The 25,701-nt window shown below is 44.9% G+C and overlaps 1 protein-coding gene across 1 annotated transcript in view; it reads left to right on the forward strand.

Annotated features, from left to right (window-relative positions):
* LOC311117826 (netrin receptor UNC5C-like) overlaps nucleotides 1-22,250 on the forward strand; it is a gene marked incomplete at both ends in the record, with an annotated part of 79,944 nt that extends 57,694 nt beyond the window's left edge. Inside the window, 5 exons of the mRNA XM_084192734.1 lie at nucleotides 4,425-4,658; nucleotides 5,587-5,736; nucleotides 5,816-5,980; nucleotides 16,931-17,109; nucleotides 22,091-22,250. Coding sequence (XP_084048860.1) covers nucleotides 4,425-4,658; nucleotides 5,587-5,736; nucleotides 5,816-5,980; nucleotides 16,931-17,109; nucleotides 22,091-22,250 — 888 coding nt within the window. The remainder of the gene's footprint in view (nucleotides 1-4,424; nucleotides 4,659-5,586; nucleotides 5,737-5,815; nucleotides 5,981-16,930; nucleotides 17,110-22,090) is intronic.
* Between the last annotated feature and the right edge of the window lie 3,451 nt (nucleotides 22,251-25,701).

Genomic DNA, 25,701 nt, shown 5'->3' on the forward strand with positions numbered 1-25,701 from the left:
CACTAACACCAACACAACCAACACCACAACACTAACACCAACACAACCAACACCACAACACTAACACCAACACAACCAACACCACCAACACCAAGACCAACACCACCAACACCACCAACACCAAGACCAACACCACCAACACCACCAGCACCACCACCCCCACCACCTCCACCTCCACCATCACATACATATAATATCTCTGAAACACACACAAACTCACACTTTCTCAGTTTAATAATACACTCTACCCACAACACTCCTACACACTCACTCTTTCCCTTGCAGTTGAGTCGTGCTGCAGATGAAAGGTGCCTTCTTTCTCCTCAGCTTGGGGTGCTGAATTCTACTCTAATGTGTGAAATATAATACAATTGTCAGTAGTTATTAAGCTAAATAAATAACCTATCAATTATTATTTATAATTTGTCCGGAAATCATCTGGTTGTTCATTTTGCTGTCAGATAGACTAGTCACTGGGGCTCTGTAGTATTGACATGTGAAGGGATGTATTTGAGTGTTGGTGTAAAACACTGAAATGATTCCATTCCAGCTAGCTGTCAGAGCAGAGCCTCTGGCCTGGTCATCACTGGCCTGTCAACTCACACACTGATACTCCCATCCCCTCATACACAGCCCTGGCCTGGCTCTATAATCCTTCAGCTGCTTAGCAACAGCCTCTGGCCTCTCATCCCATCAGAGCTGATACAGCCCTACTCTACTACTCAAGGTCTGTGGGTTTCTGTCAGAGTTTCACTAAGATATAGTCCTACAGAAAGCAGTGGGGTGAAGACTAGTTCAGTGATGTGTAGAAGGGTGTTGGAAGGAGAACACTAGTTTCCTAGCTTCCTGTATTATTTCCTAGATTCCTACCTCCCTTCATACATGTCTATAGAAAGCAGTTGGGTTCATTTCAATTGAAGGTTGTATAGAAAACTATTGATAGGATAAACTAGATTCCTGTATTATTTCTTAGATTCCTAGAATTCTAGATTTAGACTTTTGAAAACAGTGGGTTTTAGGGTTTAGGGTTGTGTGTTGGAAAGAGAAACTAGATCCTTGTATATTTTGACCACCTGACCCCTCTGCAGTCAGTGTGGGAGAGAGAGACTGTGAGCGACTCTGAGAGAAATGTGGGTTTGATGTGGTAATGAGAGACTGGTTTGAGTCTTTTTTCAGCCGTTCGTTCTACTGCATCAAAAACAGAAGAACTGCCTGTCCTGAGAGAAGCTTTATTAGATTTGCCTTGGACTCTCTTTGTCAGCTCTGTTGACAGATACTTAGAAACCTTCAGAGTTGCAAGAAGAATATAAAATAAATCTGTAATATACAGTCTTATTGTGGGCTACATACAGAATGTGACTTTGAAGGATTGGCTCTGGGCAGCCAATAAAACAAGATTGCGGAGTGAAAGCATTTAAACAGAGAAATAAGTATTGACTATATCTCAGCCTGTCAGCTATGTGGATGGTAATATCATGAGGTGACGGCTAGTTGCTTTATATGAGCTTATTTTCTCACTGAGCTGAGGCCAACCACACACATAGGACTGGTGATATATTGCGTTTGCTATGACAGAAAACGGTAGCTATCCCTTCTAATTCTCCCAATAGAGAGGGAGGCAGTCAGACAGTCAGGCAGTCATAGTGAGAGAGATTCAGCATCTGGGTAAATAAACTATATATACCAAAGTATGTGGACACCCCTTCAAATTAATGTATAAAACCGAGCACACAGCCATGCAATCTCCATAGACAAACATTGGTAGTAGAATGGCCTTACTGAAGAACTCAGTGACTTTCAACGTAGCACTGTAATTGGATGCCACCTTTCCAAGAAGTCAGTTTGTCAAATTTCTGCCCTGCTAGAGCTGCCCTGGTCAACTGTAAGTGCTGTTATTGTGAAGTGGGAATGTCTAGGAGCAACAACGGCTCAGCCGCAAAGTAGTAGGCCACACAAGCCAAGCTCACAAAACGGGACCGCCGAGTACTGAAGCGCGTAACGTGTAAAAATGGTCTGTCCTCGGTTGCAACACTGACTACCGAGTTCCAAACTGCATCTGTAAGCAACGTCAGCATAAGAACTGTTCGTGAAATGGGTTTCCATGGCCGAGCAGCCACACACAAGCCTAAGATCACCATGCGCAATGCCAAGCGTCGGCTGGAGTGGTGTAAAGCTCGCCTCCATTGGACTCTGGAGCAGTGTAAACGCGTTCTCAAATGCTTCATCATCTGGCAGTCTGACGGACAAATCTGGGTTTGGCGGATGCCAGGAGATCTCTACCTGCCCCAATGCATAGTGCCATCTGTAAAGTTTGGTGGAGGAGAAATCATGGTCTGGGACTGTTTTTCATGGTTCGGGCTAGGCCCCTTAGTTCCAGTGAAGGGAAATCTTAATTCTACAGCATACAATGACATTCTAAGCGATTCTGTTTCCAACTTTGTGGCAACAGTTTGGGAAAGGCCATTTCCTGTTTCAGCATGACAATGCCCCCATGCACAAAGCGAGGTCCATACAGAAATGGTTTGTCGAGATCGGTGTGGAAGAACATGACTGGCCTGCACAGAGCCCTGACCTCAACCCCATCAAACACATTGGAATGCCGACTGCGAGCCAGGCCTAATCGCCCAACATCAGTGCCCAACCTCACTAATGCTCTTGTGGTTGAATCGAAGCAAGTCCGCGCAGTAATGTTCCAACATCTAGCGGAAAGCCTTCCCAGAAGAGTGGATGTTGTTATAGCAGCAAAGGGGGGACCAACTCCATATTAATGCCCCTGATTTTGGAATGAGATGTTGGACGAGCCATGTAGTGAATGATATTACCATCATCCAGTGTGAATAACATATCTCATTAGATATGTCCAGCACAGGGAGCTGTTAGAGGAAAGGGTGTGTGTGTGTGTGTGTGTGTGTGTGTGTGTGTGTGTGTGTGTGTGTGTGTGTGTGTGTGTGTGTGTGTGTGTGTGTGTGTGTGTGTGTGTGTGTGTGTGTGTGTGTGTGTGTGTGTGTGTGTGTGCGTGTGTGTGTGTGTGTGAAAGCACAGCAGGTGTCTTGTGGGTGGGTGGATAGGTGGGTGCATGCGCGTGCATGGGCGCATGTGTGCGTGCAAGTGTATGTGTGTGTTTGTGTGTGTGTGTGTGTGTGTGTGTGTGTGTGTGTGTGTGTAGATAAAGATAGCAGAGTGTTATGAGTAACAGGTGGTCTCTCTGCCTCAGTAAGTCTCTCCTCACTGAGTCTTTATGCACAAGTCTCTGTCACCACGCCATGATTGATGATGGAATATGGTGGAAAAGCCTTTGTGTGTGTCTGAAGGGCAGAACGTTGGCTGTGATGAATTGAGTGAGGAATTGAGTAAATAAATCACTTTCCTGTGCCTGTAAGTGTGTGTGTGTGTGTGTGTGTGTGTGTGTGTGTGTGTGTGTGTTTACGCACACATGCTCGTGTGTGTCAAATCAAAATCAAATCAACATTTATTGGTCGCGTACACAGGTTTGCAGGTGTTATAGCAGGTGCAGCTAAATGCTTATGCTACTAGCTCCAACAGTGAAGTAGAATGTCTATCAAATACAATACAAATCCACAAATAATAAAACAATCCAAACAAGAAATCAAGAAACGACAGAACAGGTCAAATTAACAACCCAGAGTAGATATATTAGAGTGAGAATGTGTCACAATCTAGAATAGAAATACATGATGTGTATAGACAGTATATCATTTAGAAATAAAATGATGTGTACAGTAGTAGGTCTATTAGGATGGGCTGTGTGGAGAATAAACAACAGTATAAACTGTAAACACTGTAAGTGGCTGTGTGTGTGTGTGTGTTTATGTGTGTTTGTGTGCGTGTGTCCCAGTTTTCCACTCTATATTGTAATTATCCCCCCAGTGTGGAACACTCATAATGAACCCCACGACCAGTTAAAGAGCTTAATGACCAGCTATAATACTGCTGTTAAACGGCCTGGCTCCATAGAAAATACCGTCACACACGCACACACACACTATGAAATACTGTCATTCCTCTTCTGTCTATCTGTCTCTCACAATGGGCTGAATGGATGCCAGGCGGTGTGCTGCTCATAGGTGCGTCAGGATAAAGATCCCAGCAGGAGCCTCTTAGACCCAGACACCAGTAATGTAACAGGAATATGCTCTGAAATGATCCCTCGAGCGCTGACACCGTGGTCAACTAGGAGAGGGACATTATGCTATTACCTTATACATGTTGGTCTATTGTTACAGACATTATATGTTTACACACGTATGTAGGCAGGCACTTGCATACGGATACAAACACACAAGCACACACACACACACACACACACACACATACACACACACACACACACACACACACACACACACACACACACACACACACACACACACACACACACACTCTCATTCTCGCTCTCTCTCTAGGAGGTGGTGGTGGTAGGAGAGGAGAACTTCACCACTCCCTGTTACATCCAGATGGATGAGGAGGCATGTCACATCCTGACAGAGACCCTAGGGACCTACTGCCTGGTGGGCCAGTCCTGCAGCGCGGCCACCACCAAGAGACTCAAACTGGCCATCTTCGGCCCCGTCACCTGCCCTGCCCTGGAGTACCACATTAGAGTCTACTGCCTTGACGACACACAGGACTCACTCAAAGTAAGTGTGGGTGTGTACAAGTAGCCAGCAGATGCAGTGTGGGAAGGAGGCAGGCAGGCAGGCAAGCAGTGGGGGCTGTGTTTGTGTGCAGTAACAAGGGAAGATGAGCGCATGCATTTGAATATAATCTCCACGGCCAAGCTGCTCCTAGAGAAATGATGCCGTGCCCTCGCAAATATTAACCATATTTAGTATTTATTCTACCCCATCCTCCACCACTTTCCTCCCCCCCCATCACCTCCATCCACCTTCAGTGAAGAAAGATAAGGTCTCATTATTACGTTTAGGAGGAGAATAGGACCCAGTTATTACGTTTGGGAATGAGTAATGAGATTAAGAATGATCACGTTGAATGTAGATGTGAATGTCACATTTTGTGTATGTTTATAGATGGGTTATTACATGGTTGGTACATAATGCCTGCTGAAATTATGTTGAAAGCCTGATTTGGAAAGCAAACACTTCTTATAGGAAGTTCCAACACAGAATTCTGATAAATGAGTAGATGGTGATTGATTCCAGAGTCATATCTCAACTTGTGTCTCTGTCGCTGTGTGTCTGTCTCTGTATGTCTGTCTCTGTGTGTCTGTCTCTGTGTGTCTGTCTCTGTGTGTCTGTCTCTGTGTGTCTGTCTCTGTGTGTCTGTCTCTGTGTGTCTGTCTCGGTGTGTCTGTCTCTGTGTCTCTGTCTCTGTGTGTCTGTCTCTGTGTGTCTGTCTCTGTGTGTCTGTCTCGGTGTGTCTGTCTCGGTGTGTCTGTCTCTGTGTGTCTGTCTCTGTGTGTCTGTCTCTGTGTGTCTGTCTCGGTGTGTCTGTCTCGGTGTGTCTGTCTCTGTGTGTCTGTCTCTGTGTGTCTGTCTCTGTGTGTCTGTCTCTGTGTGTCTGTCTCTGTGTGTCTGTCTCGGTGTGTCTGTCTCTGTGTGTCTGTAGGAGGTCCTGCAGATGGAGAAACAGATGGGAGGGAAACTCCTGGACGAACCAAAGACCCTCAACTTCAAGGACAGCACCCACAACCTGCGACTGTCCATCCACGATGTCCCACACACACTGTGGAAGAGCAAGCTACTAGCCAAGTACCAGGTACACACACACACACACACACGTAATGTAAAGACACACACAAACACCCTTGGTGCCAGTATAACCCCCCTCTCCCCAGGAGTTGTCGTTCCAGCAGGTGTGGTCTGGGTCCCAGAGGAATCTCCACTGTACCTTCACCCTGGAGAGGTTCTGTCCCAGCACCGTGGACCTGGCCTGTAAGCTGTGTGTTCGACAGGTGGAGGGGGAGGGACAGATCTTCCAGCTCGACACCACCCTCTCAGAGGTAGGGAAATAGTATTGTATCCAGATACAGTACATATATATAGTGTACTAATGAACATATCAGACCTGGGTTACAAAGTGCGATTCAAATTGATTTAATTGGCATTTTTTGTCAGCGATCTACACAAAATACTCTGTAATGTTAAAGTGGAAGAAAAATTCTAACATTTGTAAAAACAATATGACAAATAAAACACAAATATATCTTGATTAGATAAGTATTCAACCCCCTGAGTCAAAACATGTTAGACTCACCTTTGGCAGTGATTACAGCTGTGAGTCTTTCTGGGTAAGTCTCTAAGAGCTTTGTACACCTGGATTGTACAATATTTGCACATTATTCTTCAAACAATTCTTCAAGCTCTGTCAAGTTGGTTGTTGATCATTGCTAGACAGCCATTTTCAAGTCTTGCCATAGATTTTCAAGCCGATTTAAGTCAAAACTGTAACTAGGTCACTCGGGAACATTCAATGTCGTCATGGTAAGCAACTCCAGTGTATATTTGGCTTTGTGTTTAAGGTTAATGCTGAAAGGTGAAATTGTCTCCCAGTGTCTGTTGGAAAGCAGACTGAACCAGGTTTTCTTCTAGGATTTTGCCTGTGCTTAGCTCTATTCCGTTTCTTTTTATCCTAAAAAAACACCCTAGTCCTTGCTGTTGACAAGCATACCCATAACATGATGCAGCCACCACCATGTTTAAAAATATGAAGAGTGGTACTCAGTGATGTTGTGTTGGATTTGCCCCAAACATTACGCTTTGTATTCAGGACATAAAGTTCATTTCTATGCCACATTCTTTGCAGAATTACTTTAGTGCCTTATTGCAAACAGGATACATATTTTGGAATATTTTTATTCTGTACAGGCTTCCTTCTTTTCACTATGTCATTTAGGTTAGTATTGTGGAGTTTTCTCCTATCACAGCCATTACACTCTGTAACTGTTTTAAAGTCACCATTGGCCTCATGGTGAAATCCCTGAGCGGTTTCCTTCCTCTACGGCAACTGAGTTAGGAAGGACACCTGTATCTTTGTAGTTACTGGGTGTATTGATACACCATCCAAAGTGTAATGAATAACTTTACAACGCTCAATGGGATATTATATTTTTAACCATCTACCAATATATGCCCTTCTTCGCGAGGCATTGGAAAACCTTCTTGGTCTTTGTGGTAGAATCTGTGTTTGAAATTCACTGCTCGACTGAAGGACCTTACAGATAATTGTATGTGTGGGGTACAGAGATGAGGTTGTCATTCAAAAATCATGTTAAACACTATTATTGCACACAAAGTGAGTCCATGCAACTTATTATGTGATTTGTTAAGCACATTTTGACTCCTGAACTTATTTAGGCTTGCCATAACAAAGGGGTTGAATACTTACTGACTCAATTTGTAATTAATTTGTAAACATTCTAAAAGCCTAATTCCACTTTGACATTATGGGGTATTGTGTGTAGGCCGGTGACACAAAATCTAAATTGAATTAATTTCAAATTCAGGCTGTAACACAACGAAATGTGGAAAATGTCAAGGGGTGTGAAAACTTTCTGAAGGCACTGTATATGCTGAATCATGCGTACATGCACAGACAAATCAGACTAACTTGATTTAGTCTAACTGACTTACTGCTAACTTGAGTTGAGGCTGGTGTTATATCATATATTCCTATCTTTTTCCATGTCTTTGTCCATCCTGGTTGTCAGGGGTTGAGTGAGAGTTTAGCCTTCTGTCAGTGAACTACTTTACTCAGACAGTGAGCCTTGAGCCCGCTGCACTCGCTGCCCTCTCTGTGAGAGCTTGTCTGTTATTACTTTTTTATTTTTCATAGCTTCACATAGAGCACAGCTCTAAGGGAGTAATCACTCCAATCTCACGCTGACAACCCCCTCACAAAGAGAATGGTTGAGTAAGAGATAATTGGAACAGAGATTGTACAGGGAAGAGTGGATAGAGTGCTTTGCTCTAACCCTGGTCTTACCTTTCTATCTGACTAGAGGCTAGTCGTAGCTCCTGTTCTCTGAGTGTGTCTAGACCTTTCTATCTGACTAGAGGCTAGTCGTAGCTCCTGTTCTCTGAGTGTGTCTAGACCTTTCTATCTGACTAGAGGCTAGTCGTAGCTCCTGTTCTCTGAGCGTGTCTAGACCTTTCTATCTGACTAGAGGCTAGTCGTAGCTCCTGTTCTCTGAGCGTGTCTAGACCTTTCTATCTGACTAGAGGCTAGTCGTAGCTCCTGTTCTCTGAGCGTGTCTAGACCTTTCTATCTGACTAGAGGCTAGTCGTAGCTCCTGTTCTCTGAGCGTGTCGAGACCTTTCTATCTGACTAGAGGCTAGTCGTAGCTCCTGTTCTCTGAGCGTGTCTAGACCTTTCTATCTGACTAGAGGCTAGTCGTAGGTCCTGTTCTCTGAGCGTGTCTAGACCTTTCTATCTGACTAGAGGCTAGTCGTAGCTCCTGTTCTCTGAGTGTGTCTAGACCTTTCTATCTGACTAGAGGCTAGTCGTAGCTCCTGTTCTCTCTGAGTGTGTCTAGACCTTTCTATCTGACTAGAGGCTAGTCGTAGCTCCTGTTCTCTGAGTGTGTCTAGACCTTTCTATCTGACTAGAGGCTAGTCGTAGCTCCTGTTCTCTGAGCGTGTCTAGACCTTTCTATCTGACTAGAGGCTAGTCGTAGCTCCTGTTCTCTCTGAGCGTGTCTAGACCTTTCTATCTGACTAGAGGCTAGTCGTAGCTCCTGTTCTCTCTGAGTGTGTCTAGACCTTTCTATCTGACTAGAGGCTAGTCGTAGCTCCTGTTCTCTGAGCGTGTCTAGACCTTTCTATCTGACTAGAGGCTAGTCGTAGCTCCTGTTCTCTCTGAGCGTGTCTAGACCTTTCTATCTGACTAGAGGCTAGTCGTAGCTCCTGTTCTCTCTGAGCGTGTCTAGACCTTTCTATCTGACTAGAGGCTAGTCGTAGCTCCTGTTCTCTCTGAGCGTGTCTAGACCTTTCTATCTGACTAGAGGCTAGTCGTAGCTCCTGTTCTCTCTGAGTGTGTCTAGACCTTTCTATCTGACTAGAGGCTAGTCGTAGCTTCTGTTCTCTGAGCGTGTCTAGACCTTTCTATCTGACTAGAGGCTAGTCGTAGCTCCTGTTCTCTGAGTGTGTCTAGACCTTTCTATCTGACTAGAGGCTAGTCGTAGCTCCTGTTCTCTGAGTGTGTCTAGACCTTTCTATCTGACTAGAGGCTAGTCGTAGCTCCTGTTCTCTGAGCGTGTCTAGACCTTTCTATCTGACTAGAGGCTAGTCGTAGCTCCTGTTCTCTCTGAGCGTGTCTAGACCTTTCTATCTGACTAGAGGCTAGTCGTAGCTCCTGTTCTCTCTGAGCGTGTCTAGACCTTTCTATCTGACTAGAGGCTAGTCGTAGCTCCTGTTCTCTGAGCGTGTCTAGACCTTTCTATCTGACTAGAGGCTAGTCGTAGCTCCTGTTCTCTGAGCGTGTCTAGACCTTTCTATCTGACTAGAGGCTAGTCGTAGCTCCTGTTCTCTCTGAGTGTGTCTAGACCTTTCTATCTGACTAGAGGCTAGTCGTAGCTCCTGTTCTCTCTGAGCGTGTCTAGACCTTTCTATCTGACTAGAGGCTAGTCGTAGCTCCTGTTCTCTGAGTGTGTCGAGACCTTTCTATCTGACTAGAGGCTAGTCGTAGCTCCTGTTCTCTGAGCGTGTCTAGACCTTTCTATCTGACTAGAGGCTAGTCGTAGCTCCTGTTCTCTGAGCGTGTCTAGACCTTTCTATCTGACTAGAGGCTAGTCGTAGCTCCTGTTCTCTCTGAGTGTGTCTAGACCTTTCTATCTGACTAGAGGCTAGTCGTAGCTCCTGTTCTCTCTGAGCGTGTCTAGACCTTTCTATCTGACTAGAGGCTAGTCGTAGCTCCTGTTCTCTGAGCGTGTCTAGACCTTTCTATCTGACTAGAGGCTAGTCGTAGCTCCTGTTCTCTGAGCGTGTCTAGACCTTTCTATCTGACTAGAGGCTAGTCGTAGCTCCTGTTCTCTCTGAGCGTGTCTAGACCTTTCTATCTGACTAGAGGCTAGTCGTAGCTCCTGTTCTCTGAGCGTGTCTAGACCTTTCTATCTGACTAGAGGCTAGTCGTAGCTCCTGTTCTCTCTGAGCGTGTCTAGACCTTTCTATCTGACTAGAGGCTAGTCGTAGCTCCTGTTCTCTGAGTGTGTCTAGACCTTTCTATCTGACTAGAGGCTAGTCGTAGCTCCTGTTCTCTCTGAGCGTGTCTAGACCTTTCTATCTGACTAGAGGCTAGTCGTAGCTCCTGTTCTCTGAGCGTGTCTAGACCTTTCTATCTGACTAGAGGCTAGTCGTAGCTCCTGTTCTCTGAGCGTGTCTAGACCTTTCTATCTGACTAGAGGCTAGTCGTAGCTCCTGTTCTCTGAGCGTGTCTAGACCTTTCTATCTGACTAGAGGCTAGTCGTAGCTCCTGTTCTCTGAGTGTGTCTAGACCTTTCTATCTGACTAGAGGCTAGTCGTAGCTCCTGTTCTCTGAGCGTGTCTAGACCTTTCTATCTGACTAGAGGCTAGTCGTAGCTCCTGTTCTCTGAGCGTGTCTAGACCTTTCTATCTGACTAGAGGCTAGTCGTAGGTCCTGTTCTCTCTGAGCGTGTCTAGACCTTTCTATCTGACTAGAGGCTAGTCGTAGCTCCTGTTCTCTCTGAGCGTGTCTAGACCTTTCTATCTGACTAGAGGCTAGTCGTAGCTCCTGTTCTCTGAGCGTGTCTAGACCTTTCTATCTGACTAGAGGCTAGTCGTAGCTCCTGTTCTCTGAGCGTGTCTAGACCTTTCTATCTGACTAGAGGCTAGTCGTAGCTCCTGTTCTCTCTGAGTGTGTCTAGACCTTTCTATCTGACTAGAGGCTAGTCGTAGCTCCTGTTCTCTCTGAGTGTGTCTAGACCTTTCTATCTGACTAGAGGCTAGTCGTAGCTCCTGTTCTCTCTGAGCGTGTCTAGACCTTTCTATCTGACTAGAGGCTAGTCGTAGCTCCTGTTCTCTCTGAGCGTGTCTAGACCTTTCTATCTGACTAGAGGCTAGTCGTAGCTCCTGTTCTCTCTGAGCGTGTCTAGACCTTTCTATCTGACTAGAGGCTAGTCGTAGCTCCTGTTCTCTGAGCGTGTCGAGACCTTTCTATCTGACTAGAGGCTAGTCGTAGCTCCTGTTCTCTGAGCGTGTCGAGACCTTTCTATCTGACTAGAGGCTAGTCGTAGCTCCTGTTCTCTGAGCGTGTCTAGACCTTTCTATCTGACTAGAGGCTAGTCGTAGCTCCTGTTCTCTCTGAGCGTGTCGAGACCTTTCTATCTGACTAGAGGCTAGTCGTAGCTCCTGTTCTCTGAGTGTGTCTAGACCTTTCTATCTGACTAGAGGCTAGTCGTAGCTCCTGTTCTCTGAGCGTGTCTAGACCTTTCTATCTGACTAGAGGCTAGTCGTAGGTCCTGTTCTCTCTGAGCGTGTCTAGACCTTTCTATCTGACTAGAGGCTAGTCGTAGGTCCTGTTCTCTCTGAGCGTGTCTAGACCTTTCTATCTGACTAGAGGCTAGTCGTAGCTCCTGTTCTCTGAGTGTGTCTAGACCTTTCTATCTGACTAGAGGCTAGTCGTAGCTCCTGTTCTCTGAGCGTGTCGAGACCTTTCTATCTGACTAGAGGCTAGTCGTAGCTCCTGTTCTCTCTGAGCGTGTCTAGACCTTTCTATCTGACTAGAGGCTAGTCGTAGGTCCTGTTCTCTGAGCGTGTCTAGACCTTTCTATCTGACTAGAGGCTAGTCGTAGCTCCTGTTCTCTCTGAGCGTGTCTAGACCTTTCTATCTGACTAGAGGCTAGTCGTAGCTCCTGTTCTCTGAGCGTGTCTAGACCTTTCTATCTGACTAGAGGCTAGTCGTAGCTCCTGTTCTCTCTGAGCGTGTCTAGACCTTTCTATCTGACTAGAGGCTAGTCGTAGCTCCTGTTCTCTCTGAGCGTGTCTAGACCTTTCTATCTGACTAGAGGCTAGTCGTAGCTCCTGTTCTCTGAGCGTGTCTAGACCTTTCTATCTGACTAGAGGCTAGTCGTAGCTCCTGTTCTCTGAGCGTGTCTAGACCTTTCTATCTGACTAGAGGCTAGTCGTAGCTCCTGTTCTCTGAGCGTGTCGAGACCTTTCTATCTGACTAGAGGCTAGTCGTAGCTCCTGTTCTCTCTGAGCGTGTCTAGACCTTTCTATCTGACTAGAGGCTAGTCGTAGCTCCTGTTCTCTCTGAGCGTGTCTAGACCTTTCTATCTGACTAGAGGCTAGTCGTAGGTCCTGTTCTCTCTGAGCGTGTCTAGACCTTTCTATCTGACTAGAGGCTAGTCGTAGCTCCTGTTCTCTGAGCGTGTCTAGACCTTTCTATCTGACTAGAGGCTAGTCGTAGCTCCTGTTCTCTGAGCGTGTCTAGACCTTTCTATCTGACTAGAGGCTAGTCGTAGCTCCTGTTCTCTGAGTGTGTCTAGACCTTTCTATCTGACTAGAGGCTAGTCGTAGGTCCTGTTCTCTGAGCGTGTCTAGACCTTTCTATCTGACTAGAGGCTAGTCGTAGCTCCTGTTCTCTGAGCGTGTCTAGACCTTTCTATCTGACTAGAGGCTAGTCGTAGCTCCTGTTCTCTGAGCGTGTCTAGACCTTTCTATCTGACTAGAGGCTAGTCGTAGCTCCTGTTCTCTGAGCGTGTCTAGACCTTTCTATCTGACTAGAGGCTAGTCGTAGCTCCTGTTCTCTGAGCGTGTCTAGACCTTTCTATCTGACTAGAGGCTAGTCGTAGCTCCTGTTCTCTCTGAGCGTGTCGAGACCTTTCTATCTGACTAGAGGCTAGTCGTAGCTCCTGTTCTCTCTGAGCGTGTCGAGACCTTTCTATCTGACTAGAGGCTAGTCGTAGCTCCTGTTCTCTGAGCGTGTCTAGACCTTTCTATCTGACTAGAGGCTAGTCGTAGCTCCTGTTCTCTGAGCGTGTCTAGACCTTTCTATCTGACTAGAGGCTAGTCGTAGCTCCTGTTCTCTCTGAGCGTGTCTAGACCTTTCTATCTGACTAGAGGCTAGTCGTAGCTCCTGTTCTCTCTGAGCGTGTCTAGACCTTTCTATCTGACTAGAGGCTAGTCGTAGCTCCTGTTCTCTCTGAGCGTGTCTAGACCTTTCTATCTGACTAGAGGCTAGTCGTAGCTCCTGTTCTCTGAGCGTGTCTAGACCTTTCTATCTGACTAGAGGCTAGTCGTAGCTCCTGTTCTCTCTGAGCGTGTCTAGACCTTTCTATCTGACTAGAGGCTAGTCGTAGCTCCTGTTCTCTCTGAGCGTGTCTAGACCTTTCTATCTGACTAGAGGCTAGTCGTAGCTCCTGTTCTCTCTGAGCGTGTCTAGACCTTTCTATCTGACTAGAGGCTAGTCGTAGCTCCTGTTCTCTGAGCGTGTCTAGACCTTTCTATCTGACTAGAGGCTAGTCGTAGCTCCTGTTCTCTCTGAGTGTGTCTAGACCTTTCTATCTGACTAGAGGCTAGTCGTAGCTCCTGTTCTCTCTGAGTGTGTCTAGACCTTTCTATCTGACTAGAGGCTAGTCGTAGCTCCTGTTCTCTGAGCGTGTCTAGACCTTTCTATCTGACTAGAGGCTAGTCGTAGCTCCTGTTCTCTGAGTGTGTCTAGACCTTTCTATCTGACTAGAGGCTAGTCGTAGCTCCTGTTCTCTGAGTGTGTCTAGACCTTTCTATCTGACTAGAGGCTAGTCGTAGCTCCTGTTCTCTGAGCGTGTCTAGACCTTTCTATCTGACTAGAGGCTAGTCGTAGCTCCTGTTCTCTCTGAGCGTGTCTAGACCTTTCTATCTGACTAGAGGCTAGTCGTAGCTCCTGTTCTCTGAGCGTGTCTAGACCTTTCTATCTGACTAGAGGCTAGTCGTAGCTTCTGTTCTCTGAGCGTGTCTAGACCTTTCTATCTGACTAGAGGCTAGTCGTAGCTCCTGTTCTCTGAGCGTGTCTAGACCTTTCTATCTGACTAGAGGCTAGTCGTAGCTCCTGTTCTCTGAGCGTGTCTAGACCTTTCTATCTGACTAGAGGCTAGTCGTAGCTCCTGTTCTCTGAGCGTGTCTAGACCTTTCTATCTGACTAGAGGCTAGTCGTAGCTCCTGTTCTCTGAGCGTGTCTAGACCTTTCTATCTGACTAGAGGCTAGTCGTAGCTCCTGTTCTCTGAGCGTGTCTAGACCTTTCTATCTGACTAGAGGCTAGTCGTAGCTCCTGTTCTCTCTGAGCGTGTCTAGACCTTTCTATCTGACTAGAGGCTAGTCGTAGCTCCTGTTCTCTCTGAGCGTGTCTAGACCTTTCTATCTGACTAGAGGCTAGTCGTAGCTCCTGTTCTCTGAGCGTGTCTAGACCTTTCTATCTGACTAGAGGCTAGTCGTAGCTCCTGTTCTCTGAGCGTGTCTAGACCTTTCTATCTGACTAGAGGCTAGTCGTAGCTCCTGTTCTCTCTGAGCGTGTCTAGACCTTTCTATCTGACTAGAGGCTAGTCGTAGCTCCTGTTCTCTCTGAGCGTGTCTAGACCTTTCTATCTGACTAGAGGCTAGTCGTAGCTCCTGTTCTCTGAGCGTGTCTAGACCTTTCTATCTGACTAGAGGCTAGTCGTAGGTCCTGTTCTCTGAGCGTGTCTAGACCTTTCTATCTGACTAGAGGCTAGTCGTAGCTCCTGTTCTCTCTGAGCGTGTCTAGACCTTTCTATCTGACTAGAGGCTAGTCGTAGCTCCTGTTCTCTGAGCGTGTCTAGACCTTTCTATCTGACTAGAGGCTAGTCGTAGCTCCTGTTCTCTCTGAGCGTGTCTAGACCTTTCTATCTGACTAGAGGCTAGTCGTAGCTCCTGTTCTCTGAGCGTGTCTAGACCTTTCTATCTGACTAGAGGCTAGTCGTAGCTCCTGTTCTCTGAGCGTGTCTAGACCTTTCTATCTGACTAGAGGCTAGTCGTAGCTCCTGTTCTCTGAGCGTGTCTAGACCTTTCTATCTGACTAGAGGCTAGTCGTAGCTCCTGTTCTCTCTGAGCGTGTCTAGACCTTTCTATCTGACTAGAGGCTAGTCGTAGCTCCTGTTCTCTGAGCGTGTCTAGACCTTTCTATCTGACTAGAGGCTAGTCGTAGCTCCTGTTCTCTGAGCGTGTCTAGACCTTTCTATCTGACTAGAGGCTAGTCGTAGCTCCTGTTCTCTCTGAGCGTGTCTAGACCTTTCTATCTGACTAGAGGCTAGTCGTAGCTCCTGTTCTCTCTGAGCGTGTCTAGACCTTTCTATCTGACTAGAGGCTAGTCGTAGCTCCTGTTCTCTCTGAGCGTGTCTAGACCTTTCTATCTGACTAGAGGCTAGTCGTAGCTCCTGTTCTCTGAGCGTGTCTAGACCTTTCTATCTGACTAGAGGCTAGTCGTAGCTCCTGTTCTCTCTGAGCGTGTCTAGACCTTTCTATCTGACTAGAGGCTAGTCGTAGCTCCTGTTCTCTCTGAGCGTGTCTAGACCTTTCTATCTGACTAGAGGCTAGTCGTAGCTCCTGTTCTCTCTGAGTGTGTCTAGACCTTTCTATCTGACTAGAGGCTAGTCGTAGCTCCTGTTCTCTGAGCGTGTCTAGACCTTTCTATCTGACTAGAGGCTAGTCGTAGCTCCTGTTCTCTGAGCGTGTCTAGACCTTTCTATCTGACTAGAGGCTAGTCGTAGCTCCTGTTCTCTCTGAGCGTGTCTAGACCTTTCTATCTGACTAGAGGCTAGTCGTAGCTCCTGTTCTCTGAGCGTGTCTAGACCTTTCTATCTGACTAGAGGCTAGTCGTAGCTCCTGTTCTCTCTGAGCGTGTCTAGACCTTTCTATCTGACTAGAGGCTAGTCGTAGCTCCTGTTCTCTCTGAGCGTGTCTAGACCTTTCTATCTGACTAGAGGCTAGTCGTAGCTCCTGTTCTCTCTGAGCGTGTCTAGACCTTTCTATCTGACTAGAGGCTAGTCGTAGCTCCTGTTCTCTGAGCGTGTCTAGACCTTTCTATCTGACTAGAGGCTAGTCGTAGCTCCTGTTCTCTGAGCGTGTCTAGACCTTTCTATCTGACTAGAGGCTAGTCGTAGGTCCAGTTCTCTCTGAGCGTGTCTAGACCTTTCTATCTGACTAGAGGCTAGTCGTAGCTCCTGTTCTCTGAGTGTGTCTAGACCTTTCTATCTGACTAGAGGCTAGTCGTAGCTCCTGTTCTCTGAGCGTGTCTAGACCTTTCTATCTGACTAGAGGCTAGTCGTAGCTCCTGTTCTCTCTGAGCGTGTCTAGACCTTTCTATCTGACTAGAGGCTAGTCGTAGCTCCTGTTCTCTGAGCGTGTCTAGACCTTTCTATCTGACTAGAGGCTAGTCGTAGTTCCTGTTCTCTGAGCGTGTCTAGACCTTTCTATCTGACTAGAGGCTAGTCGTAGCTCCTGTTCTCTGAGCGTGTCTAGACCTTTCTATCTGACTAGAGGCTAGTCGTAGCTCCTGTTCTCTGAGCGTGTCTAGACCTTTCTATCTGACTAGAGGCTAGTCGTAGCTCCTGTTCTCTCTGAGCGTGTCTAGACCTTTCTATCTGACTAGAGGCTAGTCGTAGCTCCTGTTCTCTCTGAGCGTGTCTAGACCTTTCTATCTGACTAGAGGCTAGTCGTAGCTCCTGTTCTCTCTGAGCGTGTCTAGACCTTTCTATCTGACTAGAGGCTAGTCGTAGCTCCTGTTCTCTGAGCGTGTCTAGACCTTTCTATCTGACTAGAGGCTAGTCGTAGCTCCTGTTCTCTGAGCGTGTCGAGACCTTTCTATCTGTCTGGAAAAATTGTATGAATACATGCACTAATTCGAATGAGAACTTGTAACACTAGCTCCAACAATCAGCTCCCAAATAATAATTTCAGTCAATTCAAATAGTCTCTCTCCGCCATCTCCATTCTCCACCTCCAGGACACCCAGAGTATCGATACGTCTCTGCTGGATCCGGCCAGTAACATCACAACCCTGGTGGGGCCCAATGCCTTCCGCATTCCCCTCTCCATCAGACAGAAGCTCTGTGGCAGCCTGGACGCACCACAGAATCGAGGCAACGACTGGAGGATGCTAGCACACAAACTCAACCTGGACAGGTGAGGATGGGATTTGTATTTGTATTTTTATTTATTAAGAATCCCCATTACTCTTCCTGGGGTCCTGCAACATTAAGGCAGTTACATTATATTTCATAACACTTTACCCAATACATTTAGTGTGTTCCCTCAGGCCACTACTCCACTATCACATATTTACAATACAACATCCATGTGTACGTGTGTGTAGAGTGAGTGTCTATATGTATGTGTGTATGTGTATGTGCCTGTGTGTGTGTCTCTTCACAGTCCCCGCTGTTCCAAAAGGTGTATTTTTACCTGTTTTTTAAATCTGATTCTACTGCTTGCATCAGTTACCTGATGTGGAATAGAGTGTAGAATGGGTCTATGTAGTACTATGTGCCTCCCATAGTCCGTTCTGGACTTGGGGACTGTGAAGAGACCTCTGGTGGCATGATTTGTGGGGTATGCATGGCTATGTGCCAGTATTCCAAACAGACAGCTCGGTACATTCAGCTCGTCGACACCTCTCACAAAAACAAGCAGTGATGAAGTCAATCTCTCTTCCACTCTGAGCCAGGAGAGACTGACATGCATGTCATCAATCTTAACTCTCCGTGTACTTTTAAGGGCCAGCCGTGTTGCCCTGTTCTGAGCCAACTGCAATATTCCCAAGTCCCTCTTTGTGGCACCTGACCACACTACTGAACAGTAATCTAAGTGCGACAAAACTAGGTCCTGTAGGACCTGCCTTGATGATAGTGTTGTTAAGAAGTCAGAGCAGCGCTTAATTATGGACATACTTCTCCCCATCTTAGCTACTGTTGTATCAATATGCTTTGACCATGACAGTCTACAATCCAGGGTTACTCCAAACAGTTTAGTCACCTCAACTTGCTCAATTTCCACATTATTCATTACGAGATGTAGTTGAGGTTTAGGATTTAGTGAATGATTTGACCCATATACAATGCTTTTAGTATTGGAAATATTCAGGACTAACTTATTCCTTGCCACCCATTCCGAAACTAACTGCAACTCTTTGTTAAGTGTTGCAGTTATTTCAGTTGCTGTAGTAGCTGATGTGTATAGTGTTGAGTCATCCGCATACATAGACACACTGGCATTACTCAAAGCCAGTGGCATGTCGTTAGTAAAGATGGAAAAAAGCAAGGGGCCTAGACAGCTGCCCTGGGGAATTCCTGATTGTACCTGGATTATGTTTGAGAGGCTTCCATTAAAGGACACCCTCTGTGTTCTGTTAGACAAGTAACTCTTTATCCACATTATAGCAGGGGTTGTAAAGCCATAACACGTACGTTTTTCTAGCAGCAGACTATGATCGATAATGTCAAAAGTCGCACTGAAGTCTAACAAAACAGCCCCCACAATCTTTTTATCAATTTCTCTCAGCCAATCATCAGTCATTTGTGTAAGTGCTGTGCTTGTTGAATGTCCTTTTCTATAAGCATGCTGAAAGTCTGTTGTCAATTTGTTTACAGTAAAATAGCATTGTATCTGGTCAAACACAATTTTTTCCAATAGTTTACTAAGGGTTGGTAACAGGCTAATTGGTTGGCTGTTTGAGCCAGTAAAAGGGGCTTTACTATTCTTAGGTAGCGGAATGACTTTTGCTTCCCTCCAAGCCTGGGGGCACATTCTAGTAGGCTTAAATTGAAAATATGGCAAATAGGAGTGGCAATATCATCCGCTATTATCCTCAGCAATTTTCCATCCAAGTTGTCAGACCCCGGTGGCTTGTCATTGTTAATAGACAACAATCATTTGTTCACCTCTTCCACACTCACTTTACGGAATTCAAAATGAAAATGATTGTCTTTCATAATTTGGTCAGATATACTAGGATGTGTAGTGTCAGCAATTGTTGCTGGCATGTCATGCCTACGTTTGCTAATCTTGCCAATCAAAAAATGATTAAAGTAGTTGGCAATATCAGTTGGTTTTGTGATGAATGAGCCATCTGATTCAATGAATGATGGAGCTGAGTTTGCCTTTTTTCCCAAAATTTCATTTAAGGTGCTCCAAAGCTTTTTACTATCATTCTTTATGTTATTTATCCTTGTTTCATAGTGTTGTTTCTTCTTTTTTGTATTCAGTTTAGTCACATGATTTCTCAATTTGCAATACGTTTGCCAATTGGTTGTGCAGCCAGACTTATTTGCCATTCCTTTTGCCTCATCCCTCTCAACCATACAATTTTTCAATTCCTCATCAATCCACGGGGATTTAACCGTTTTTAGTCATTTTCTTAATGGGTGCATGCTTATTAGTAACTGGAATAAGCAATTTCATAAATGTGTCAAGTGCAGTGTCTGTTTGCTCCTCATTACACACCACGGACCAACATACAGTCTCCTGAGTGGCGCAGTGGTCTAAGGCACTGTATCGCAGTGCTAACTGTGCCACTAGAGATCCTGGTTCGAATCCAGGCTCTGTCGCAGCCGGCCGTGACCGGGAGACTCATGGGCGGCGCACAATTGGCCCAGCGTCGTCCAGGGTAGGGGAGGGAATGGCCGGCAGGGATGTAGCTCAGTTGATATGGCATTTGCAATGCCAGGGTTGTGGGTTCGATTCCCACGGGGGGCCAGTATTAAAAAAAAATTTATTCACTAACTGTAAGTCGCTCTGGATAAGAGCGTCTGCTAAATGACTAAAATGTAAATGTAAAAATACATTCTTTACATCAACAACATAGGAATCACTACAAAACTTATTGTATGACCTCTTATACATTATATTAGGCCCAGCCTTTGGAACTTTGGTTTTCCTAGATATGGCCACTATATTGTGATCACTACATCTAATGGATTTGGAGACTGCTTTCAAACAAATCTCTGCTGGATTAGTAAAGATATGATCAATACATGTTGATGATTTAATTCCTGTACTGTTTGTAACCACCCTGGTAGGTTGACTGATAACCTGAACCAGGTTGCAGGCACTGGTTACAGTTTGAAGCTTTCTCTTGAGTGGGCAGCCTGATGAAAGCCAGTCAATATTTAAATCACCCAGAAAGTATACCTCTCTATTATCATTTTACATGTACATTTTAGTCATTTAGCAGACGCTCTTATCCAGAGCGACTTACAGTTAGTGAATACATTTTTTATTTTTTCATACCCCGTGATATCACATACACTACCATTCAAAAGTTTGGGATCACTTCGAAATGTCCTTGTTTTCGAAAGAAAAGCAATTTTTTTGTCCATTAAAATAACATCAAATTGATCAGAAATACAGTGTAGACATTGTTAATGTTGTAAATGGATATTGTAGCTTGAAACGGCAGATTTTTAATGGAATATCTACATAGGCGTACAGAGGCCCATTATCAGCAACCATCAGTCCTGTGTTCCAATGGCACGTTGTGTTTGCTAATCCAAGTTCATCATTTTAAAAGACTAATTGATCATTAGAAAACCCTTTTGCAATTATGTTAGCACAGCTGAAAACTGTTGTGCTGATTAAAGAAGCAATAAAACTGGCCTTCTTGAGACTAGTTGAGAAATTGCCAAGAAACTGAAGATCTCGTACAACACTGTGTACTACTCCCTTCACAGAACAGCGCAAACTGGCTCTAACCAGAATAGAAAGAGGAGTGGGAGGCCCCAGTGCACAACTGAGCAAGAGGACAAATACATTAGAGTGTCTAGAAACAGGCGCCTCACAGGTCCTCAACTGGCAGCTTCATTAAATAGTACCCACAAAACACCAGTCTCAACGTCAACAGTGAAGAGGCGACTCCGGGACTCTGACCTTCTAGGCAGGGTTGCAAAGAAAAAGCCATATCTCAGACTGGCCAATAAAATGAAAAGATTAAGATGGGCAACCTCCAACATCGGCATTTCTATCTTTTCTGTAAATGTTATAACCTTGTATTGCTACCACTGTATCATCAAAGGTATTATCTAAGTGAGTTTCAGAGAATATGAATGTCATCTGTTACTAGCAAATTATTGATTTCATGAACCTTGTTTCTTAAGCTTCATATGTTAACGTGGGCTATTTTGAGCACTTCTGGGATGCTTACTTGTTTTTATTGCTTTACTGGGAAGCTTAGCAGCAGTAGACTCATGTTCTTTATGTTAGTGCACAGTGAGCTGCCTCCTCTGGGACACACTGGCTCAGCGCTAACAGTATAAATCTGGTTCTTAGGCACATGATTACTGCATACAATACCTGTAGGATCAGCGGTGGCAGTAAGAGGGACATAAATTAGGTTACTTATATTGTGACTACCGACGCCCCTGATGTAATGTACATTTGCTGAAGCATTTTGACAACTCTGCATCACAATGGTAGGGATTAGCTGAGCTGGGCTTGGGTCATTGCTAAGTCATTGTCTCAACGCAGCCTTATAATGATTTGGGTGGATCCCATCCTCCTTATAAAACATGTTTTGTTTCCAAAAGGTATCGAAATTGTCAACAGAAGTTACGGATAGGACCGTATGATCTGTGTGTGTGTGTGTGTAGTGTTACTGAAGCTTGGGCATCTCTTTTCTTCTCTCTTTTCTCGTCCTGTTCTCCCCCTCCTCTCTGACAGTTGTGTGTGTGTGTGTGACGTGTGTGTGTGACGTGTGTGTGTGTGTGTATAAACTGGGTGTTGATCTCTCAGCAGGGGCTCCCTTATCACAGACAGCAGTAGGAGTTAGACCAGCAGCAGGAGGGATGACTTTACCCTCCATCTTACCCCCTTCCCCTTACTCCACCCCTTCAGAGAGCTTAGAGCTGGATGAAAGCACTTCTGACCATTTAATGTTTGACTGTCCGCTTTTAAACTTGTTTTTGTTCATTTCAACGATGACACTGGATAGCCATAAAGCACAGGCAGAGTATGCAAACTTCATATAACCTCTCTCTCTCGTTCTTTCTCTTTCTTTCTCTCTCTTTCTTTCTCTCTCTCTCTCTCTCTCTCTCTCTCTCTCTCTCTCTCTCTCTCTCTCTCTCTCTCTCTCTCTCTCGCTCTATATATATATATATATATATATATATATCAGGTATCTGAACTACTTTGCCACTAAGTCCAGTCCTACGGGGGTGATTCTGGACCTGTGGGAGGCCCAACACTTCCCTGATGGGAACCTTGGCCGCCTGGCTGCCGTGCTGGAGGAGATGGGTCGCCATGAGAACCTCGTGCTCATGGCAACAGACCACTGACACCCGTCCTTCAAAGAACAGGATGTTCCAGGGAGGAGTGAGAGATGAGTCACAGAGAAAAGGAGTGAGAGAGGAACAATCTGTTAGCTGAAATACAGGAAAGGCAGAGCTAGACCTCTCTTCCATCAGAGAACACACATCCATAGAGACACACACAAACATACACTGAACAAAAATATAAATGCAACATGCAACAATTTCAAAGGTTTTGTGAGTTACAGTTCATATAAGGAAATCAGTTAATTGAAATAAATAAATGAGGCCCTAATCTATGGATTTCACATGACTGGGAATACAGATATGCATCTGTTGGTCACAGATACCTTAAAAAAAGGTATGGGCATGGATCAGAAAAGCTGGTGTGACCACCATTTGCCTCATGCAGCGTGACACATCTCCTTCCCATAGAGTTGATCAGGCTGTTGATTGTGGCCTGTGGAATGTTGTACCACTCCTCTTCAATGGCTGTGCAAAGTTGCTGGATATTGGCGGGAACTGGAACACGCTTTCGTACACGTCGATCCAGAGCATCCCGAACATGCTCAATGTCTGGTGAGTATGCAGACGATGGAAGAACTGGGACATTTTCAGCTTCCAGGAATTGTGTACAGATCCTTGCAACATGGGGCCATGAATTATCATGCTGATACTTGAGGTGATGGTGGCGGATGAATGGCACGACAATGGGCCTCAGGATCTCTGTGCATTCAAATTGCCATCGATAAAATGCAATTGTGTTCATTGTCCGTAGCTTATGCCTGCCCATACCATAACCCCACCACCACCATGGGGCACTCTGTTCGCAACGTTGACATCAGCAAACCGCTCGCCCACACAACACCATACACGCTGTCTGCCATCTACCCGGTAAAGTTTAAACTGGGATTCATCCGTGATGAGCACACTTCTCCAGCGTGCCAGTGGCCATCGAAGGTGTGCATTTGCCCAATGAAGCCTGTTACGACGCCGAACTGCGGTCAGGTCAAGACCCTAATGAGGACGACGAGCACGCAGATGAGCTTCCCTGAGACGGTTTCTGAATTATTCGGTTGTGCAAACCCACAGTTTCATCAGCTGTCCGTGTGGCTTGTCTCAGACCATCCCGCAGCTGAAGAAGCTGGCTGTGGAGGTCCTGGGCTGGCGTGGATACATGTGGTCTGCGGTTTTGAGGCCAGTTGGACGTACTGCCAAATTCTCTAAAACGTCATTGGGCTTATGGTAGAGAAATTAACATTCAATTCTCTGGCAACAGCTCTGGTGCACATTCCTGCAGTCAGCATGCCAATTGCACGCTCCCTCAAAACTTGAGACATCTGTGGCATTGTGTTGTGTTACAAAACTGCACATTTTAGAGTGGCTTTTTATTGTCCCCAGCACAAGGTTTGATGTGTAATGATCATGCTGTTTAATCAGCTTCTTGATATGCCACACCTGTCAGGTGGATGGATTATCTTGGCAAAGGAGAAATGCTCACTAACAGGGATGTAAACAAATTTGTGCACCAAATTTGAGAGAAATAAGCTTTTTGTGCATATGGAAAATGTCTGAGATCTTTTATTCCAGCTCATGAAAAATGGGACCAACACTTTACATGTTGCATTTAAATTTTTGTTCAGTATACTTTGCATAGCCGTGCTCCACTTTCAGTATATTGAACTAGGAAGTTAGTCAGCCCTGTCTGTAGTCTCTCTGGTACAGTTTTCTTTACCATAATACAGTTTCCTAGGAAACGCTTGATAGTTCTGTCCATGTTTTGGATGACCTCCTGGATGTCTCTCTGTGGTGACAGACTGGATCAGGGCAGAGGACCATGGGAAGGGGTGTGGCCAGAGGGAGTGGGGAAGGCCCCTCCCACTTCACCTGCCCCATGGATCCCCATGGTAACTCCTGGAACCAACAATACTGTTTAAGGACTTGTCAACATTTCTAATGAAAGAACTTGTGTCAGTGACTATATATAGCTGTATTTATTAACACATCTATTTATACACAAATATGTCTCCTTCTGTATTTTATGCAGCCTAATATTGATTACTTTAGGCTTCGTTTACACACAGCCATCTTTTGACCAATCAGATCTTTACCAGCAGATCTTTTTCAGACCTGATCTGATTGGTCAAAATACCAATTAGTAAAACAATATCAGAATTGGGCTGCCTGTGTAAACATAGCCTTTGAGTTCTCTTGTGTTCTTTTTCCCTGCTTTCCTTGCAGTTCCCTTTCTTTTCATTGTGTCATCGTGCCCCCTGGTGGATTCTCTTGTTAATGACGCCTACTGTACAGTCACTGATACAAAGCCAATAGAACAACCTGTACATAAGCAGAACATTGAAAACTGTAACCTTTTACAGTGTTAGTAAGACTGTCATTATTAATATTTACTGTTATCATTCCTGTTGTGTATTATTATTGTTTTACAATTATTTTTAGTTACTTTCTATTCTACAATTATTTACAATTTGCCTATTTAATTTGAAAGTATATATTTTGGTTTAGATTGCACTATCAAGTGTTGGCTTGTTAGCCCATAAAACCAATGATGCTGATACAAGGAACTGTCTGAGAGGTCATTCAATCAAAGGTCAAAATTCAGTAGTTATCTGTCTGGCCAAGTTGCAAAATCAGAAGGCCCGCCAAGTTCTAAAATGTATCTTCTTAAAATCAGATTTTAAACCTAGCCCTAACCTTAACCTCACTGCTAACCTTATACCTAACCCTAACCTTAAATCAAGACAAAAAAGTGAATGTTTATTTTCATAAATGTTTCCAATGTAGACAATTTTGACTGACTTTGCAGCTTGGTCATCAAGTGGGAACCGCATAATGGAGCATCTCAATCTGCTCTCATCATGTATGGTCCTCTGATGATGTCCTCATCCATATAAGACAGAACCAGAGTAGTGGAAGAGATGGGAGTCTGTCTCCCACGGTGGAAGATGGGTCATTTGTTGATAGTATATTTTTTCTTAGGACTGATGCAGCCTGATACGATTGTCTTTTTACCAAATAATTGACATAATATTACGTACAATTCCACGCTAGCATTCTCTTTCATTAGGTCTAAATACCTGTAATTTGATTGTTTAACATGTCAAGTTACTGAATGACAACATACATTTACAGTTGCTGTTAACGTTGAGCGGGGGGAATAGAAATAAGGTGAAATCATGGGAAATGTGATGCATTATCTATTTATTTATATTATAAATGGGAAATTCAGTATAAGGATTGTATGATAACTGTCAACAAAACATCCCTTTACAGCAGCAGCACTGACGACAGTCATTTGATTAGTTTTGGTTCAAATCATTTTGTCTTGACAGTTGGGAACTTTCCTAAAGCCGTCTATGCAAACTTTGCATTCTTTATAAACAAAATGTAGGTACTGCTAGCCGTTGCATTCCATCGTTCTCCTAAGGCTTCATGGGTAATATTGTATAGTGAGAACGTA

The sequence above is a fragment of the Coregonus lavaretus genome (assembly GCF_964263955.1).
Source record: "Coregonus lavaretus genome assembly, contig: HAP1_SCAFFOLD_2026, whole genome shotgun sequence".
Lineage (NCBI taxonomy): Eukaryota > Metazoa > Chordata > Actinopteri > Salmoniformes > Salmonidae > Coregonus > Coregonus lavaretus.